This window comes from Psammomys obesus, unplaced genomic scaffold (assembly GCF_907164565.1).
Source record: "Psammomys obesus unplaced genomic scaffold, mPsaObe1.curated_primary_1811, whole genome shotgun sequence".
NCBI lineage: Eukaryota > Metazoa > Chordata > Mammalia > Rodentia > Muridae > Psammomys > Psammomys obesus.
Genome location: NW_026596064.1, coordinates 11,645,720 through 11,666,173, shown reverse-complemented (window position 1 = coordinate 11,666,173; position 20,454 = coordinate 11,645,720). Strand labels below are relative to the sequence as shown.

Here is a 20,454-nt window from a genome sequence, read left to right as displayed (position 1 = left end):
CAGCGACCAGAAGACAGACAGACATATGAGCTGACAGGTGTCAGCGGTCATCCTGTAGATGAGCAAGCAATGCTCTTAACTGCTAAGGCATCTCTACAGCCAGGCCACCGAACTTTAAATAAATGTTTTATTAAAAAAATAAAAAATGCAGCCAGGCGCCATGTCGCACACCTGTGAACCCAGAACTCTGGGAGACAGAGCCAGACAGATTGCTGTGAGTTCGAGGCCAGCCTGGTCTACAAAGCAAGTCCAGGACAGCCAAGACTACAAAATGAAACCCTGTCTGCAAACAAACAAACAAACAAGCAAACAATGCATGGAGCAGGACATAGTGCAGCACACCTTTAACCCTAGCACTTGGGAGCAGAAGGAAGTCAGTCTCTTGAGTCTGAGGCCAGTCTGGTCTTCATAGGGAGGCCAAAGTCAACAGAATTAAATGCTGAGACCCTGTCTCAAAACAACAAATGAAGTACTGCTTTTGGAGCCAGCAGGTAAAGGCTCTGGTTGAGAAGGACTGATGGCCAGAGTATACTTGTGTTAGATTCCTAGAACCCACACAAAAGTGGGGAGAGAGGAGGGGGCTGGAGAGATGGCTCAGCAGTTCCAAGCACTTGGCTGTTCTTCCAGAGGTTCTGAGTTCATTTCCCAGCAACCACATGGTAGCTCATAACCATGTATGAGATCTGATGCTCTTTTCTGGCATGTAGGTGTACATACAGATAGAGCATTCATATATGTACTATTTTTCTAAATGAAGAGAACCAACTTCATAGAACTCCTGTGACCTCTACATGTGTCATAGCATGAATGCCTCCAAATTGTGTATTTGCTGTTGCTGAGTTTTCACCTAGGAGAATGGTGAGTTCAATATTAGAAAAAAGTTCATTGGGGCTGGAGAGATGGCTCAGCAGTTAGGAGCAATGACTGTTCTTCCGGAGGACCTGGGTTCAATTCCCAGCACCCACATAGCAACTCACAACTGTCTATAACTCCAAGATCTGAAACCCTCACCCAGATATTCATGCAGGCAAAATATCAATGCAAGTAAAATAAAAAAAAAAAGAGTTCAAGGTTGCAAAGAAAAAGACCACCACTCCAACTGAAGTATTGGACAAAGCAGAATTTTTTTTTTAACTGGCTAGTCAAGAAAGAATTGGCAAGTGAAGGAGGAAGGGTTAAGGGCGACTGCTCCAGGTTGTAGAATTCCTGGAAGGCAGCAGGGGCTTTTGTGTAAACAAAGATTTTACTAAGCTATTGTGTTCGTGCGCGTGTGCAGGATATTTGCATAAAAGACTTACAAAGTGGAAAAGTAAAAAAAAAGATTTGAATTCCTTTTCCTAAACACAAGTTTTACGATATTTCATAGAAAAGACTCATATTTGATATCTCTTACACAGGCCAGCATTGCGCTCTGCATTCCCCATTTCTAAACAGGCTTAAAAGTTCAATTTGTTTAAAAAAATTTTTTTTTGAGTGTTTTTTTTTTCCTTTCAATTTTTGAGATGGGATTTCCTTCTTAGCTAGGCTGCCCGTGAACCCAAGGATCATCCTCAGTCTCCTAAGTAGCTGGGATGTGGGGATGCATCTAGCTCCTATAATCGTTTGATTTATGAAAACAAGGTCTTCTCAGCACTCACAGTGGGAAGCAAGCTGTCTGCTCCTAAGGTGCCTGGTTGGTCTAACGTCAGTGTCTCTTGCTGTCACTCCTTGTCTAGCCTTATTTTTTGTAAATTCAGGTTTACCCCCGGAGAGTTACTTCATTATGCTCCATTTCCAATTATTCACGTGCCCTCCTTTCGAGAGAGAAATTTGATCTTATCCAAGTTCTCTGTTATTTGTAGGATGTATCCTCCCAGAAACACTGGGAATTTAATGATTATGTCTTAGGGCTTAATTTTATAAGGAGGCAATTTCAGAGAGGAATTTTGGCACCCTTAGGGGTGGGGAATGGCACAGGACCAATGGCACTTCAGGTAAGAACCTATGGAGTGGTGCCGGTTGTTCTTTTGAATCAGCAACTCTAATTATAGTCATCATGAACACTCAAGCCTTTTACGGATCCATCGAGGTTCCCTCTCTTCTCCAACTGATCCTTTGTGCGTGTGTTTTGTTTAGGTTATCTTGATTTTTTTTTGAAGATTTAAAAACATTTTGTATTATTTTGTCTTGCTATATGTGTGCACATCACCTGTGTGTCTGGTACCCATGGACAATTTATGAATGGCTGTGAATCTCCATTTGGGTGAACTGAGTCTGGGTCTTTTTTTAAGAACAAGTCCTCTTAATTCATTGCTCTAGCTCTATTTGCTTTTGAGACAGGGTCTTACTATGTAGACTAGGCTGGCCCAAAATTCACAGAACTCTGCCTGCCTCTGCCTCCCCAGCTGAGGTTAAAGGCGTGCACCACCATTACTGTCCTTAATTGATCCTTACTGAAGTTTTCTCTTTCCTGGATGTATGTGGATGAGCCTCCTCTTGCCACACACATTCCTCCATCTTGTCAATGTAGGTCAGAGGTTTTTGTTTGCTTCTTTCTATTAGGTCCCAAAGAAACCTGGGACAAGTCTCACTCATCACTCACTCACTCACTCAATCATCATCCACACTTCCCACCCTGTGCTAATCCCAAAGACTCAAGGAGAAAGACTACTGACTGAAATCAGCATGGCCAAATTAATTCAAGCAAGCAATTAATTCAAGCAAGCTTTATTATTTTTATTATTTTGTATACACGGGATGTCTTTCCCTAAAAGTAGACTTCAAGAGATCAGCACTGGACATGAGGAAAAGAAGGGCTTTTATATATAGCCCAGGGGTAGGAGGTTTCCAAATGGGGATTTGGCAGCAAATAGGTGGGGTTACAGGAGCGGAGCATAACAAGGTGGTCATAGCAAGATGGTCATGGCAAGTGGTTATAGTGATCTTGTGAAACAAAAGTAGGGTTGCAAGGTAGGGTCATAACTTTTTGAAACAAAGACATGTGGCTGTTTTCTGGTACAGGCAGTACAGAACCATTTGTAGTTAAGGTTACAGGTGGGGCACAGCCCAATCCTTGAGAAACAGGTTTAATCATAAACAGGAATGGGTGGTTTGTCTTTACTGTAAGATGGCTTTCGATCCTAAGATGGAGGCAGGCTGGTTCTTCACCCATCCCCTACCCTAAACCTCTCCAGCTCAGCGTCTGGGCCTTGCTTTCCTTCCCCCAGCCCTGTGTAACAGCTGCTTCAATTACTCAGTCTCTCAGTTCCCATGCACTCTCTTGGTCCTCTTTCTCTTCTCTCTTCCCCTCTCATGGCCAGTCTGTTCTGCTGCCATGTTCACTCTGGACTCTTCTAGATGTTTCTGGCTGTTCTCTCCCTCATACCTACAATAAAACCCTTCTCAATCATACCTTGAAGTGGCCATGTCCTTATTTTCATTCACATAGCAAGTTCCAGGACTGCCAGGGACACACAGAGAGACCCTGTCTCAAAAAACAAACTGTATGGAATGGACTCAGTAAAGAAACCAAAGTAAGCCAGGTGTGGAGGCACATGCCTATAATCCCAGCACTTGGGGAGGCAGAGGCAGGCAGATCTCTGTGCTGGGTTTGGATATTTCTAGGCATCTGGGTAGAGAATGTTGCTTATGGGTAGCGTACTTGCATTCAGTCCATAGAATAAAACCAGGTGTGGTGGCATACACCTGGATCCCAGTTCTTTCCAAGTCAGAAAAGATCAGAAGTTCAGGATCATCCTGAACTACCTTGAGAGTTAAAGGGCAGCCTAGGATAGAGGAGACTCTACTTATAACACCTGTAGCTTGTTTTCCTTCCTCTTCTTTCAGCTCCAAGATGCTGTTCTAAACTGTTATGACTTCAAACAATTCCCAGACTCCTTTGCTTTGGCTTCCTATAAAGAAAAGGGATTTGAGCTGGGCATGGTGGCTTATGCCGTTAATCCCAGCAAGACAGAGGCAGAAGCTACCAGGCCAGCCTGATCTGCAGAGTAAGTATCAGGACAGCGGGGCTACAAAATAATAATAGTAATAATAATAATAAATAAATAAACAAACAAACAGACTTGCAATAGGAGTAAACAGCGGCTAAAGTTCAAAACCAACAAATAAACAAATAAAAGGTCCAGGCATGGTGGCACATAGCTGCAGTCCCAGAACTTGATAGTGAGAGGAGAATCAGTTTATGGTCATCTTCAGCTAGATAGCAAATTCCAGGCCAGCCTGGGCTACATGAAACCCTGTTTTACCTCCCACCCAAAGAAATTCCTTTTCCCAAAGCGTGAAATTTAGACAAAAGCCAGCATTCTCTCGGGTGCTTGAAGATAGTTTCTACTTGCTAAAAGGAGTCATGCTCTTTATCTCCAGCAAAAGGGACCTGTCGCTTTTCCAAGAACATATGACTGTGGTGCCTATTAGCATGTCAAGGTTGAAGCTAGCTTTGGGCTACCTCAGTCCCTAAGATGTTATTTACATTTTATTAATTTTTGTAGGGTGTTTTGCCTGCATATGTGTGTTCACATTGTGTGTGCAGTATCTGTGGAGACCAGAGAGGGTGGTGGATTTCCTGGAACTGGGCATAAGAGCTGTGAGCTTCCATGTGTTCTTCTGGAAGAGAAGGGCCATCTCCTGCTCCTTGTGTTTTGCTTTCTTATCATTATCCAACTACAGCCTTCAAATCCCTTGTCTAGAAGTGGACTAACAGGGCTATGTCAGAGATACAGGCAACAGTTGGAAAGCATTTCCTTCTCAGAGGTCTTCAGGGTCGATCCTCTCCCACACCCTAAGCTCCTGCTAGCTTAGGAAGCAAATGACTTTCAAATTTATGGTTAGACTGTCTCAGTGTTCTCCTATAGGGTATAAAGTCCAAGCTCACTTCCAGGTTTGGAAAACCCACCAATTCCTGGCTCCCTACAAGCTCAGGACTTGAAATAGCACCTATCCATACCCTGGGAAACTCCACACCCCAAGAAACCCTGGTTTCTTGTCTCCTGGTTATTTCCCTGCCGCTTTTTACCTAAGCAGAGGCAGCCACCCTCCAGAGTCTCTCCCAATAATCTCTCTCTTGTGGTTTGTTGTGTCCTCCAGTGGTAACACAGACACAGGGAAACCTCTCCCCTCAGAGCTGTAACAATCTCCTTCACGCCAAGATTGCCTGGACCCATATTGCACACCCACTGCGGCTTCACCGTTACGTTACTTCTGTTACACATGGAGACAGTTCTGTGCATCACATCATGGGTGGTGCCCAGGAAATCCAGAACAGTTACACATGTAAGCTGACATGTGGGTGCTGAAAATTGAATCCAGGTCCCCTGGAAGTGCTCTACACTGCTGAGTCATTGCTCCAGCCCTTGCTTTTATTTGCTTTTTGGAAACAGGGTCACATTATTTAGCACTCTCTAGCCCTGGCTGGCCTGGAACCTCTGTTGGGCCAAGGATGGCCTAGAACTCTGAGATCTACCTGCCTGGAATTGAATGCACAGGCTATTACAGCCAACTCTATCAAAAACTTTTTTCTTGTAGACCCCTGTTGTAGGTTGTGGGGGTTCTCGTTTGTTGGAGAGAGGGTTTCTGTGTGGCCTTGGCTGTCCTGGACTCACTTTGTAGACCAGGCTGGCCTCGAACTCACAGCCATCAGCTTGCTTCTGCCTCCCCAAGTGCTGGGATTACAGGAATGTGCCATGGCACCCAGCTGTAGGTTGTGTTTTGCTAGTTGGTTTTTGAAGCATGGGTAAGGATCTTACAGGCACATGGTGACTCAAGGCAGCTGCCAAAAATCATTCAACGAAAAGCCCCTTCTAGGATGGGCACCACTCACCAAAGGCTGTGAAGGCTGGTCAGGGAGAAAAACTCTCAGTCTCAGGCTGTCTCCCACCTCCCAGCATACCTCCTGCCCATCCATGCAAAGGTTCTGAACAGCACCCCTCCCAGTCATGTGCTCCATCTCCAGCCACTCACTTTTTTGTTTGTTTGTTTGTTTGTTTCTGGAGACAAGGTTTCTCTGTGTAGCCTAGAACTCACTCTGTAAACAAGGCTGGCCTCAAACTCACAGAGATCTGTGCCTGCCTTTTTCTTTTAAGTGTTGGGATTGAAAGCATACGCTACTCTGCCCAGCAACCATGTTTTTTTGGGAGTTTTATTATTTTTGTTTTGGTTTTTGAGTGGTTCCACTTGGGCTGGAAATGTAGCTCAGTGAGAGATGCTTAGCTAGCATGTGCAAGGCTGTGGGTCCCCCTCTAACACCACACACAGGGTCTTAATATGCAGCCCAGCTGGATCATCAGATCAAAATCCTCCAGCCTTGGCATCCGTGAGGTTGACGTGCATGGTTTGTAGCCATTTTTTTAAAAAAGTGTGGTAAAATAAACATGAGCATCAACTTTCATTAATCGTTCTTTTTTAAATTTGTTTTAAGAACTCACATAAATGCCCCTGCTGCTCCCTCTCAAGTACTGGGATTAGGTAAGCTGTGCCACCATGCCTGGCCTCTTTTTAATTTTTTTAAACTTTATTTCCAACACCTGCACAACTTTAATACTCTAAGAAATTAAATATTTTTCAACAAAAATGAGGAAAAAGCATTTCACTAATGACCAATAAAAAATTTAATACTTTTAACACAAAGGCATAAACAGTAGGAATCAAAACTAAACAGAGAAACTAAAAATCTGAAAATCACCTTCATTCAGGAGGATGACTTCCCATGGACAAACAGGAAGGGAAGTATATAAATTATAAATTCTAACTATGCCACACTGTGGCCTGTTTTTCTTCCCTTTTTGGTCATGAACTATTCCACAAAGATTTAATGAAATTTTTTAAAGATTTATTGATTTCTACATATGAGTGTTCTATTTGCATGTATGCCTGTGTGACAGAAGAGGACGTCAGTTCCTATCATGGTCATGAGCTACTATGTGGTTGCTGGGAATTGAACTCAGGTCCTCTGGAAGAGCAGCCAGTGTTCTTAACCGCTGAGCCGTATCTCTAGCTCCTCAATGCATTAACTTTCAATTTGAAGCCAACACTGTCTCTTTTAAGCATCAAGTAAAACGTTTGAAAAAAAATATGGCAACATAAACATAAAAACAATCTCAAAACATGGAAGGAAAAGTTCAAACGACAAAAATGTGGATGGAGCCAAACACTGCACTCGGACAGTTTGACAGTAAATGAATACCACGACACAGGAGAAACGCTGCTGATACTATGGCTTACTAAAAGCTGTCTTAATGAAAGGAAAGAGGGTAGCAGAAGCAAATTTCACAACATGAAGTCAGTTGCATTTGCATTTACCTTCCAGAGAAAGCTGGGACAGACCCAACACACCACTTTCTATCTCTGTGCACAAACAAGCCAAAGTGTGAGCCAGTAAGCGATAAGGACATTAACGCATGGTGTTCAACTGTAGAGCATGGGGTGATTTCCTGCAGTAAATTCCCTTTTCTACACTCCAACAGTAGAAATAGCCCAATGTTTGCCTTTTCACACCAAAGTACCATGGTGTGAAAAGCTGTAAACTATTTTTCTGCCACTTGACAAAGAAGGGATGAAGAAAAATGTTCCACAACAAGAAATCTGGTGTCCATTCTGGACCCAGTTTCTGATTACCCAATTCAGCTCCAGGGACCCCTATCACCAATCTACCGCTCAGCCCACCCTATTGAAACCCTTTTGTGTTAACAGTCTAGCAGCCTTTTTGTCAACTAATCGATGTTGATACTAATCCATTTTAAGTCAAAAGAAATGCTAAAATTTTTAAAATTATAGTTAGGATGGGAATTAATTACTCTAGTGTTATAGAAGGTACTTGTGTGGATTCTTTACCCATTCATTAAAAAAACAAAACAAACAAACAAACAAAACCAAAAACAGCAGCAGCAGCAAGCCTAAAACAATGTTTGGAAAGGGAAATGGCACCTGAAGATGCCCTGACCAAGGCATTTTACCTGTGAAGGCATGGCACTTAGAGCACAGCCGTTATTGACAACAGAAACAATCAAGGACCTTTCCTTATTGCTGACTTTTGCAGAAACACGTTGATAGATTCTTCCTTTGTAGCCACAGTTTGAGAATAAGCGTGCTTGCTGAGCAGAAGTTAATACCACACTTCGGGATTTTATGATGGAAGAGCTAGCTTTGCAATACAGCTTTCCTAGGTTACAGAACACTCTCCACATGCTTTGCTTCGTTATCTCTGAAACATCTGAAAAATGCTTTTCTGTGACTTACTAGGCTGTAAGGGATAGGTGCTTTTAGATACATTACAATTGTCTTTAATAGAACTTGGCATCTTTCTTCCATTAACTGAATCCTTCCATGTGTTTTTAAAGGGTTGCCAATATTCATCTTTTGTGCTCCTCTGAGATTTTGAATGTTCTGCATTGGTTTGCTTTACAGGATTCCTATCTTTGGAATTCTTCCTCTGTCTATTCAGCAGCCTATCTGGGGGTGAAGGTGTGCGCAACTGGTACTGATTTGGGGATCCTTTCTGCCGGTTTAGCACTGTTTGTTCTTTATCCACCTCTTTCTGAAGCTGTAATGCTAACAGTCTGTCCTGTTCTTCTTGCTTATGTCTCTCAAAAAGCATATGTTCCAAATCTATCAGTTTTTGTGTAAAATTCACTTCTTGATCTGATTCACTTCTTGATCTTGTTTCTTGATCTGAGGATTGGAGGGATGTTTTCCTTCTTTTAGCAGAAAAGCATGGATCTATGACTTCTTCAAATACAGACTCCTGGTTTTCTCTTTTGGAGATCTCTTTTCCGACTAGTAGGTGATACATTCTACTCTCTGTTGGAACTCTGTTGTCCCCAGTTAACTGGTTCATACCTGACACAGAATGCTCTTTATTTTCTATTTCGCCAGAAGGCTCAACTGTAGCTTCATTAGAGCAGGAAACTTTGGCTCCAGGTCCATCATGATATACAACACCTAAGTCATTAGGATTGGTTGACACTGTCTCAACTTTTCCCTCAAGGCACTGTTCAGCATCCCTTATACATAACCATGGCACAGGTAACTCTGCCAAAAACTCTAAACCTTGTTCTTGAGATTTTAGGCCTATTTGTGGAGAAAGTGTTGGCATATCTTTTTCAATTTCTGTGTCTTGCAACACAGGGCTCTTCATGTCACTACTGTCAATTTCCTGTAGAAAACAAAATTACTGAGTATATAAAAAGAAAACATCTAAGCCAGCTACATTGATACCATAGGTGAACAGTCATTATACACCATCACATATTACTATCATTTTAATATCCTTTATGAACATACATGTCTGTCTGTGTCTGAGACAAGGTCTCATGTAGACCTCAAACATAAGATTCTCCCGCCTTAGCCTCCCAAGCCCCGGCATATGGCACCATTCCTAATCAATACTTGTGTTTTCTCTCAACGACAAAGTCATAAGTACTATGACTAGTACTGTGTTTTGTTTCTGCATTCAACATTAGAAGAAACAGTAAATTAGAGTATAGCAAAAATACACACTTTCTTTTACCTAGCCCTTAGGGTGAAGAACTCAATTTGCAGAGCTGGAGAGATGAGTTGATGGCTAAGAAAACTGGCTGTACATCCAGAGGACCTAGACTGAATTTCCAAAACCCACATGACAGTTCACAGCTCCCTGTAACTCCAGTTTCAGGGGATCTGTTGCCCTCTTCTGGCCCCCACAGGCACCAGTACAGGCAAAATACACACTTTTTTTTTTTTTTTCCTCCCCACAAAGCCAAAGCTTGAAAGTGACTTATAACTCTCACCAGGAACAAATAACTCCTGGGAACTGTTCACTTGGGATGTTACCAGAAATAACTGGTTTTCTCGCTGGGTGTTATGTTTTAGGCCTCTGCTTAGGATCTGAGTGGTGAGGATTCCTTAGCAGACACACCCAACCCTGCCCTCCTAAAAGACACTCCTTCCATCTTAAAGTCTTCTAGGTAAACTGGTGCCAGATGTAACCTATTCAGTTGTGTAAATTTTATCATGTTAGTCAGAGATCAGGAACCATGGCCCAAGCTGGGCCTAGTATCACATTCCTTTAATCCCAGCACTTGAGAGGCAGAGGTAGGCGGATCTCTGAGTTTGAGGCCAGCCTGGTCCACAGCGTGAGTTCCAGGACAGCCAGGGCTACAAAAGGAAACTCTGTTTCAAAAAAGAAACAAACCCCAAACACTAAAAACCAAAAAAACAATAAAATACATGGCCCATAAGCCAAATCTAGCCTACTGCCTATGTTTGAAAACAAAAGGCTTGGGTTAGAGAATTGGCTCAGTGGTTGAGAGGACCTGTTGCTACTCTTGCAGAGGACTCAGATTTGACTGCTAGCACCCACATGGCAAGTCAAAACTCTAACTCCAGTGCCAGGGTAATGCCCTTATGACCTCCTTAGGCACTAGACAGCTACATGTTGTACAAACACACATGCAAGCAAAACAGTTATACACAAGGCTGGTGAGATGACTTAGCAGTTAAGAACACTGGCTGGGGGGCTGGAGAGGTGGCTCAGTGGTTAAGGGTACTGGCTACTCTTCCAGAGGACCTGAGTTCAATTCCCACCACATGGCAGCTCACAATGGTCTATAATTCCAAAATCTGAGTTACAGATCCTCCCACAGACATATTTGCAGGCAAAATACCAATGTCCACCAAATAAATAAACTGTAAAAAAAAAAAAAAAAAAAAAGAGCACTGGCTGTTCTTCCAGAGGAGCTGGGTTTAACGCCCAGCATGCACATGGAAGTTCACAACTGTCTCTAACTCCAGTTCCAAGGAATCCTACACCCTCACACAGACATACATGCAGGCAAAATATCAATGCACATAATAAGTCACTTTATCCCCAGCATTTGTGAGGCAGAGGCAGGCTGTCTACAGAGCCAGTTCTAGTACAACCAGGGCTACACATAGTAACCACCTCTTTTCAACAACAACAATTCAAAACCTTTAAAAAAAATAAATCAACAAAATCCTAAAAGACAGTTTGACTGGACACAGAGACTCACTTGTCTGCACATTTCTTAGGGAGGCATCCACTGGTAACCAGGGCAGAGGCCTCTGGTAACAGACAAACCTATCTGTCCCTGCTCATTAGAGAAAAGTGAGCCTGGACAGCACAGGTCCTAGTGCCTCACAGGGGGAGTCAGTGCCCAACTCCCAGCCTCTTCAGCATCCACATACCTTCGACATGCAGCTTTTGTCTTCTCCATGCACAGCTTGACATGGCCATGCTGACTCAGACTTCAACTTAGGTAACAAATACCTTTAAACAAACAAACAAAAAAAATGTTAAAAGTTTACTAAAACTTGAATGCTTTGAAAAAACTCAGTATGATAAAGGTTGACGAGCCACTTATGCCTAAAGGTTCTGTTTGCTGTCTACTTTTCTCACTGGAGCAGATTTCATCTCCAGGTCTCAGGTCAACTTTAAGATACAACCTGAAACCTTGAGTATTCCAGGACAGTGAAGAGTGCCTTGCCAGCACGCTGGAGATCCTAGCTTCCTGTCCTAACAATGCAGGGGTGGAGATGGGAGTTCAGTACTGTATTTTACTGTAAAAGAAAAAAAGGTCATATTAAATTTGAAAAGGGTTTAAAAGGTTGATAGGATCAAGCAATGAAAGACGACAAAGTTTCTCAAAATTAACGAAAATACCATTTTAGGTTGTGCAATGGTGGCACATACCTTTAATCCCAGTACTCAGGAGGCAGAGGACTCCTGAGTTTGAGGCCAGCCTGGTCTACAGAGCGAGTTCCAGAACAGCCAGAGCAACACAGAGAAACTCTGTCTCAAAAAACTCCAAATAATAATAAATATTTTAATTGGATAATATTTTGTTTTGCCAGAAATTTTGGTTATTACATTTTTTTCTTAAAATCTGCTTGAGAAAATGGCTTTTTTTGTTTCTTCCAGCAAGAACCCAGGTATTAATGCATGTTAACATATTTATAGGGGCCAGAGAGATGGCTCAGAGGTGAAGAGCACTGGCTGCTCTTCCAGAGGTCCTGAGTTCAATTTCCCAGCAACCACACGGTGGCTCACAACCATCTATAATGAGATCTGGTGCCCTCTTCAGGTGTGTACGTATACATGCAGGCAGAGTACTGTATAAATAATAAAGCAATAAATCTTTTTAAAAATGCCAAAAATAGGTTAACAACCTTCCCCCCAACATATTTGTACTTAGTTTAAAATGATTGTTTCCTGTGGGAAAACTGCTTTATTGGTGGCAGTTCGTACAAATTAATAGCTGACAGATTATATCTGCTCTTCTTTCAACTCCAAGAACCATGTAGACATCTGACACCTCAACATTTAGATGAGAGGATTCCACTACCCTCTTCAAATAGCTTTAAATTTTATTTATTTACTACTTATACAGTATTCTGCCTTCATGTGTACCTTCAGGGCAGAAGAGGGCACAGATATCATCATTATGAGACACCATGTAGTTGCTGGGAATTGAACTCAGGACCTTTGCAAGAACAGCCAGTGCTCTTACCTCTGAGCCATCTCTCCAGCCCCTTCAAATAGCTTTGTTTCTCCTCTGGAACTTGATTTTAAGATGCTTGTGTGTGTCCTGGGCAATGTGAAGGGTCAGTGGGCTCTGCAGTATTCTACCTCACTCACTGCCGGCCAACTATAAAACATGAATTTCTATAGCCTTTTCCTCCCTTTCAGAAAAGGGCTCACTATGTCACTTACACTGTCTAGGCTGGCCTCAAACCTGAGGTTCTCCTGCCTTAGTTAGTCTTTAGATTAACTGGGACTAAAATGTGTGTCAATCATACCTAGTTCAAAGCATCCTTTTAAAAAGCAACCATAGCCCTTGGTAACTTTTTCTTATATCTTAAAGACCTTATCAAGAAAACACACAGAGTGGTACACCTCATGAAAAGAAATACTTTATGGCCAGGCAGTGGTGGTGCATGCCCTTAATCTCAGTGCTCAGGGGGCAGAGGCAGGCAGATCTATGAGCTGGAGGTCAAACTGATCGACAAGTGAGTTCCAGGACAGCCAGGGCTACACAGAGAAAAAAGAAACCCCTGTCTCAAAAAAAAAAAAAAAAAAAATTTATGAAAAAAGAGTAGTTCACATATGTAAGAACCATAGAAATCATGTAATGGGAAAGGAGTATCACTGGAAAGTTCTAGAGTGAACCTCATGTAAACATTTTTGTGTGTGTGTATATATATATATATATATATATATATATATATATAATTTATTTTTCTTTTCTTTTTGAGGTTATAATTACTTAATTTTGATATGCCAAAGTGGAAACGGGGAAGCCCACAAGGCCTCCACCCTAAAGAAAGAACTACAAGCAACCAAGCAATACTGAGTAGAAGAAACTGTCTTCCCCAGGGAAGAGCCCAACAATTAGTATCCAGTACCAAGTGGCTAGTCCTGAAGATATGAGCAATGTTATTATACAGACCAAAGAGGTTATATTTTGGAATATATATGTATATAGGTATACATATATGCATATAATAGTAATTAATTTTAAAAGGCCATGAACTTGAAAGAGAGCAAAGGGGCAAAGGGGGAGATATGGGAATGCTTGGAGGAAGATTTTCGGTCTTCTCCTTTTTTTTTTTTTTTTTTTTAAGATAGGGTTCCATAATAGGGCCTTGGCTGTCATGGAGATCCATGTAGACCAGGCTGGCCTCGAATTCACAGAGTTCCACCTGTCTTACAAGTGTGGGGCTTAAGGGCATGTGCCACAATGTCTGGCATTTGTGCAAATATTCTAGCCAGAGGGTTATTTTGACATGCAGAAATTCCCTAAAAACTACCATTAAGATTGATGTACTTTAAAGTATCCATGGAATTCTTTTTAAAAAGCTTAAAACTCACATACATACTACTTGGTTTAATGTTCTGTGTGTGTGTGTGTGTGTGTGTGTGTGTGTGTGTGTGTGTGAGAGAGAGAGAGAGAGAGAGAGAGAGAGAGAGAGAGAGAGAGAGAATATGTGTGTCTGGTTATAAAGTTCCCTCCCTCTGAGGTTCCTTCATCTCCTTATACTAGACTTCAGTTCTCATCTCTTACTATCCTTATGATCTGTTATTGAGTGTGTATAACAGGTTTGATGATTCCGTTAGTACATGCATGCCACTGTGTGTGTTTATGTATTTATGTTATACATGCATGCCAAGGACAACTTTGGGGAGGCAGTTCTCTTGCCACCTTTACAAGGGCTCTAGGGATCTAACAGATTGCCAGGCTGGTACTGCAAGCACTTTTATCCAGTGAGCTACCTTGTCAGTCCTCATTTCTTACTTTAAAAAGAGATCTCTCTCTTTTTTTTTTTTTTTTTCAAGACAGGGTTTTTCTGTGTTACAGCCTTAGATGTCCTAGAATTTGACTTGGAGACTAGTCTAGCCTCAAAAACAGGTGATTTTGGTTTTGTTTGTTTTTAGATTTATTTATTTATTATGTAGATGAGTGCCCTATCCAAATGTACATCTGCATGCCAGAAGAAGGTATCAGATTCCAGTATAGATAGTTGTGAACCACTATGTGGTTGCTGGGAATTGAACTCAGGACCTCTGGAAGAGGAGACAGTGCTCTTAACCACTGAGCCATCTCTCCAGCCCTGTTTTTGTTTTTTAAAGACTGGTTTTCTCTGTGTAGCCCTGGCTGTCTGGAAATCACTTTGTAGACCAGGCTAGCATCAAACTCAAAATTGGCCTCCCTCTGGCCTCCCAGGTGCTGGGATTAAAGGCATGTACCAATATGCTCAACTCTAGCCCACATTTCTAAAAATCATTTATTTAATTTTATGTACATTGATGTGAGGATATCAGATCTCTTGGGACTGGAGTTACAGACAAGTTATAAGCTGCCATGTGGGTGCTAGAAATGGAACCTGCATCCTTTGGAAGAGCAGACAGTGCTCTTAACCACTGAGACATCTCTCCAGCACCCAGCCCATATTTTTTTTAAAGATTCATTTTATTTTTACTTATGTGTGTATGCCTGTGTGGTTTTATGCTATATGTGTTCATAGTCTATAGAGGCCAGAAAAGTGAATGGTATTGCCTGAGAGAGTTATGAGCCACCCCACCTTATTTGAGTCCTAGAATTTAACCTGGGTCTTCTGAAAACTTCCTACAATTAGTTCTGTAGCCCAGGCTGGCTTGAACTCACAGACATCTGCCTGCCTCTGCCTCCTCAGTGTTGGTATTAAAAGCGTGTGTCATCACTAACTGCCTCACTCGAGCTGTCAATTTTTTAAAACAGCTTTTTATAAGATGGCGCAGTGGGTACAGGTGCTTGCTGCCATGCCTGATGGAGACCCAGGGCACTGTGGCTCATAACCAGCTGTAACTCCAGTTCCAGAGGATCCAATTCTGTCTTTCGGCACCTGCGGGGGGCCAGGCACACTCCCAATGAATTTTCATACATTCAGCCAAAATAATAATAATAATAATAGATCTTTTTGTCTTGTTTCCTTTTTTCAAGACAAGGTTTGTTTGAGTAGCCTCGGCTGTCCTGGAACTCAAAGCAATCCACCTGCCTCAGCCTCCCCAAGTTCTGGGATTAAAGGCATGTGCCACCATGCCCTGCTGGTAAATAAATCTTTAAAAGCACAAAATTAAAGCCCATTAACAAACCTTAAGGACTCGGTTGTCAATATAAACAAAACCCAAAGGCATACAGTAAATGATCAATAGCTAAATGACAGTCATATTCACTTACTTTTGAATATCTCCAAAGTTTTTTTGTTTGTTTGTATTTTTCTTCTGTGACTTGTTTGTGACTGGATCCGATTTTCTGGAACTCAAATTTTTGGAACCGTTCTTCAGTAACAAGAAAAACATACAAAGACATTATTAAAGAGAACTTGATGATGAAGTAGATTTGAATTAGACTAACTCAAAATTTCAAATACTTTATTTTTATTTTATGTACGCTGGTGTGCTCTGCTTGCTTATATATGTGTGTGAGACTATGCCCTAGAACTGGAGTTCCAGACAGCTGTGAGCTACTATGTGGGTGCTGAGAATCAAACCCAGGTCCTCTGGAAAAGCAGCCAGTGCTCTTACCTGTTGAGCCATATCTCTAGCCCCTAACTCAAAATTCTTAACATTATTCAGAAAATTAATTTCTGTGAGTTCTCTTAAAGAATATTGAGCATGTACGTACTTCATTTTCATTCCCAAGACTTTATTTTGCACTAGGCATCCACACAGCATTTACAACACATTACAGGTCCTAAGTGATGACTTAAAGTCCACAGGATCCAAGGTGGTTCAGTAGAAAAGGTGCCCATCACCAAGTCTCAAGACCCACAGGACAGAAACAGAAACAACTCTCACAAGTTACCCACCAGTTTCCATGTGACATGCATATGCGTACATGTGCAAGCACGTGCGCGCGCACACACGCACACTCATTAAATACATAAATATAATAAAAATATGTATGCAGAGGGATATGTTTAGGTTATATGAAAAGCTGTGCCATTTTATATAAGATTTGACTGTCTTTAGGTTTTTGTATGCATAGGAGATCCTAAAACTAATTTATATATTGAAGAATACCTACATTAATAAAATTAAACCCATTCAAGTGTGCCTAGCTTAAATAAATTTGTTACTATATATAATTATATATAAATATTATATACTTTTTTGTTCAAGTTTGTGTAAATTAACATTACTATATATAAAATTGTTATTTATAAATTATACATGTATATACATAAAATGAAACACAGCACACATATAAATACACTGTCCCTCAAAAAAATGAAGATACTAATTAATCTCCTAGCTGACAATTTCAGGGTTTTGTTTTTTAAAGACGATCTATGCCAGGTGGTGGCACATGCCTTTAATCCCAGCACTCAGGAGTCCAAGGCAGGCAGATCTCTTGAGTTCAAGGCCAGCCTGATGGACAGCCAAGGCCACACAAAGAACCCTGTCTTGAAAAGACAAAAAACCCAAAAACTTATTTTATGTGTACGGGTATTTTGCCAGCACCACATATGTCTATGCACCCCATGCAGGCCTGATACCCTAGGAGCTCAGAAGAGCACGCTGGATGCCCTGAAACTGGAGTTAGACATGGTTGTAAGCCACCATGCAGGTGCTGAAAATCAAACCCGGGTGCTCTGGAATGTAGAAGTACTCAACCACTGAGCCATCCTCCCAGGCCCTGAAAGCCTCATGTAATTGTAGCTACCTTATTCTATTGAGCAAAATATTTAAAGAACCAAGAATATATCTCGAGCAAAAGTTATTAGACAGAAATAGTCATAATTGTTCACCCATCTCTAAAATTTTACATTAAACCAAAATTACTCTAAAATTTGAATACATCTACTCCAACTTCATGTGAAAAGCAGAATTAGCAAGTACAGGTGACTCCAAATTCCCCTCTTCAAATGTTTTCATGTCCATTCCTCTCATTATCCCCTTTATCATTCTGTCAAACTGAGAAAAGGATATACAACAAAAGGGGGAGAAGATCACAAAGCTTAAGTACATTGTAAGTGGTAAGATTCACTAAAAGAAAATTATAGGTATACTACTTTTTGTTCGTTTTCTGAGACAGGGTTTCTCTGTGTGTAGCCCTGGCTGTCCTGGAATTCACTGGGATTAAAGGCATGCGCTGCCACCACCCAGCTCTGGGTGAGATATTTAGGTGAGATATACTCAGATGTGTGATTTTCAAAAGTAAGGAGTTAATTCTCAGAGGCTGTGTAGCCTCAATATCTCAGACAGCCTAGGTCTCACTGAAGACAGTAAGGCTCACCCACAGAGTCTAAGTCAGTTTGGTTCAGAGTAAGTATGAGAACTTATACTTTATTTTATTGATTTGTGTGCTTATGTGTACGTCCATGCACAGCATATGTTGTAGGGTACTCAAAGGCCAGGGTGTCCAATTTCCTGGGACTGGAGTTACAGACAGCTATCATGCACCATGTGGGTGCTGGGAAAGTTTTAGCATGCTTTACCATCTTGCCTTTTTATTTTTCTTTATAAGCAATAATTTAACAGTAAGATAACAAAACCCAGGTTCAATGTATATTTAAGGAGTAGGCTGGAAGGACCAAGGAGATGGCTCAAGGGGGAAACACATTTGCAACCACACCTGAAGAACAGAGTTTGAACCCTAGAACCCACACAGAGGAAGTAGAGAACCAACTCCTACAATCTGTCCATTGCTGCTACTCATGGTACCATGAGTACTACATGAATTTTTTCCTCAAAAAACAAAAACTCAAAACAGAAGAAAAGTCTGTTATTATTTATTTCAGGGTTGGAGAGATGGCTCAGAGAATACAATCACTCACTGCTCTTCTAGAGTATCTAAGACACTTTCTAGCACCCATGTCAAGTGGATCTGATGCCCTCTTCTAGCCCTGTGAACACCCAAACACATATGACATATACTCATAAAAACAGAAAACAAAAAACTTTTTTCCTTAAGTAGAACAAAGATACCCTAAAAAAAAAACTTCTAATTGCTGTGGTGTTTCTTCAGGTCCTTGGAAAATCAAAGCCACAAGAGCATCTCTGTCAAAACTTACAATATCGATGCTTAGACTTTTTGCCAGTTCTTCATCGCCTTTCAGCTGTTCTTCCATCTCGCTTCTTCTTCTTTCCAACTGTCTTTTTTCCTCCTCCTCTTCTTCTGCCAACAATTTCTGTATATATTCCTCACTGGCTTTGTTTTCTTCTTCTTTGCTGGCTTGTCGCTCAGCTTCCACCTTAAAAATAATGAAGAACACCCTTTTCTGAAAATTTTAATGTATTCATATTCACAATAATTATAAGTGAAAACTGGCAAGAATTTATCTCCAATGAACTTCAAGTCTCCACGGGCAAACTCCTATACAGCCAGTTCAAGGTCCCACCTCCGGAAGCCACCATAATCAGCCCAAAAAAGCTTTGGTCAAAGAGTCAGACCTCTAGCACTCAGTCCTTATGAGTTTCCATCACATTACCACACAGAAACACAAGTGTTTTTTCTCAGCTCCTGGAAAGCCATGTTCTGACTAATGTAAACCTAGTTGCTGCTGCTACTGCTGCTCTCTTTAGCAAACAGATTTACTAAGAAGAAAAAGAATTCCCAAGGGTAGAAGGGAGACAAAGGAGAAACATCCTAGACTGAGCTGTTGCCTTTTTTCTTTTTTAAAGAGAGGGTCTCTCCTCTATGTAATCCTGCCTGACCTGAATCTCACAGAGGCCTGCCTCTGCCTCCAGATAGCTGGATTAGCTACCATTCCTGGCATTTGTTTGTTTGTTTTAAAGATTTATTTATTATTTATATAACATTCTGCCTGCACACCAAATCTTACTATAGATGGTTATGGGCCACCATGTGGTTGCTGGGAATTGAACTCAGGACCTTTGGAAGAGCAGCGAGTGTTCTTAACTCTGAGCTTTCTCTCCAGCACCACATTTGTTTATTTTTAAATATTATCTGTCTGTGTGTTTGTGTGTGAAAACAGAAAGCTCATTGGAGCTTGTTGGCTTACAGACTAGCTGAGGGGAAATAAAAAGAGAAGCAAGGCCCAGGGCTCAGGAGTCATCTTGCCTAAAAGGAATAGGGGGAGAATGATAGAGGACTCACACTTCTCTGAGCATAGACAGCACCTTTATAGCTAACAAAGCCTGGGCTTTGGGTGGGAGGAGATGGCTCAGTGTGGTGAAGCACATGCTATGTAAGCATAAAGAACTGAGTTTGGATCCCAGCCCCACACAAAAGGTGGACATTTCAGCATCCACCTAAATCCCAGGTACGTACAGGTTAGCCTCTCTAGGTAAACTGATAAGCTCCAGGTTTTTACTTTTTCTTTTCTTTCCCTTGAGACAGGGTCACTCTGTATAGCCTTGGCTGTCCTAAACTTGCTCTGTAGACCAGTCTCCAGAGAGACTAGGGTTTAAAAAAACAAAGTAGAGAATGATCAGGGAAGACACCAGATGTCAATTTCCAGGTGCCACATGGGTGGGCACACATGTACACATAACAAAAAAAGCAAGACCTGGACATTTGACTTTAGTTTGGTGTGGTAATACACACCTGTATTCTTAGTATGAGACTGAGACAAGTTCAAGTCCAGCCTGGGTTAGATCTCCAACCTCTCCCTTCCCCTAATCAAACAAGGAGCCTTCTTTCTGGAAGTCAAATTGGGTGAGTAAAATGTTCCAATTCTACTAACATTTACGAAGCAGCAGCTGTTTCTATTCAAAATGGATGCTTACTACAACAAATTCTCAGTTGGTTGTGTATATCCAGTAGGCTCATTTCTCTTCCTTTACAATTTACTCCGAAACTTTGTGCTTCATTTCTATGGCAGCTTCTGACCTAAACTCAGTGAATACTCCTTTCACTCATTCACGTGTTAGAAGATGCCTCCATGAACAACAAACTTGTTATCTGCATAGGACTGAAAGACCCCAGCCTCACCCTAAGTTAAACATAGCTAATGCCATTT

The 20,454-nt window shown here is 41.4% G+C and overlaps 1 protein-coding gene across 1 annotated transcript in view; it reads right to left on the bottom strand.

The window, feature by feature from the left end:
* Nucleotides 1–2,696: 2,696 nt before the first annotated feature.
* Nucleotides 2,697–20,454, bottom strand: part of Rnf168 (ring finger protein 168) — a 26,484-nt gene continuing 8,726 nt past the window's right edge. Inside the window, exons 4-7 of the mRNA XM_055625067.1 lie at nucleotides 18,544–18,723; nucleotides 15,705–15,805; nucleotides 11,176–11,257; nucleotides 2,697–9,145 (exon numbers count right to left, since the gene is read on the bottom strand). Coding sequence (XP_055481042.1) covers nucleotides 8,189–9,145; nucleotides 11,176–11,257; nucleotides 15,705–15,805; nucleotides 18,544–18,723 — 1,320 coding nt within the window. The 3' untranslated portion in view covers nucleotides 2,697–8,188. The remainder of the gene's footprint in view (nucleotides 9,146–11,175; nucleotides 11,258–15,704; nucleotides 15,806–18,543; nucleotides 18,724–20,454) is intronic.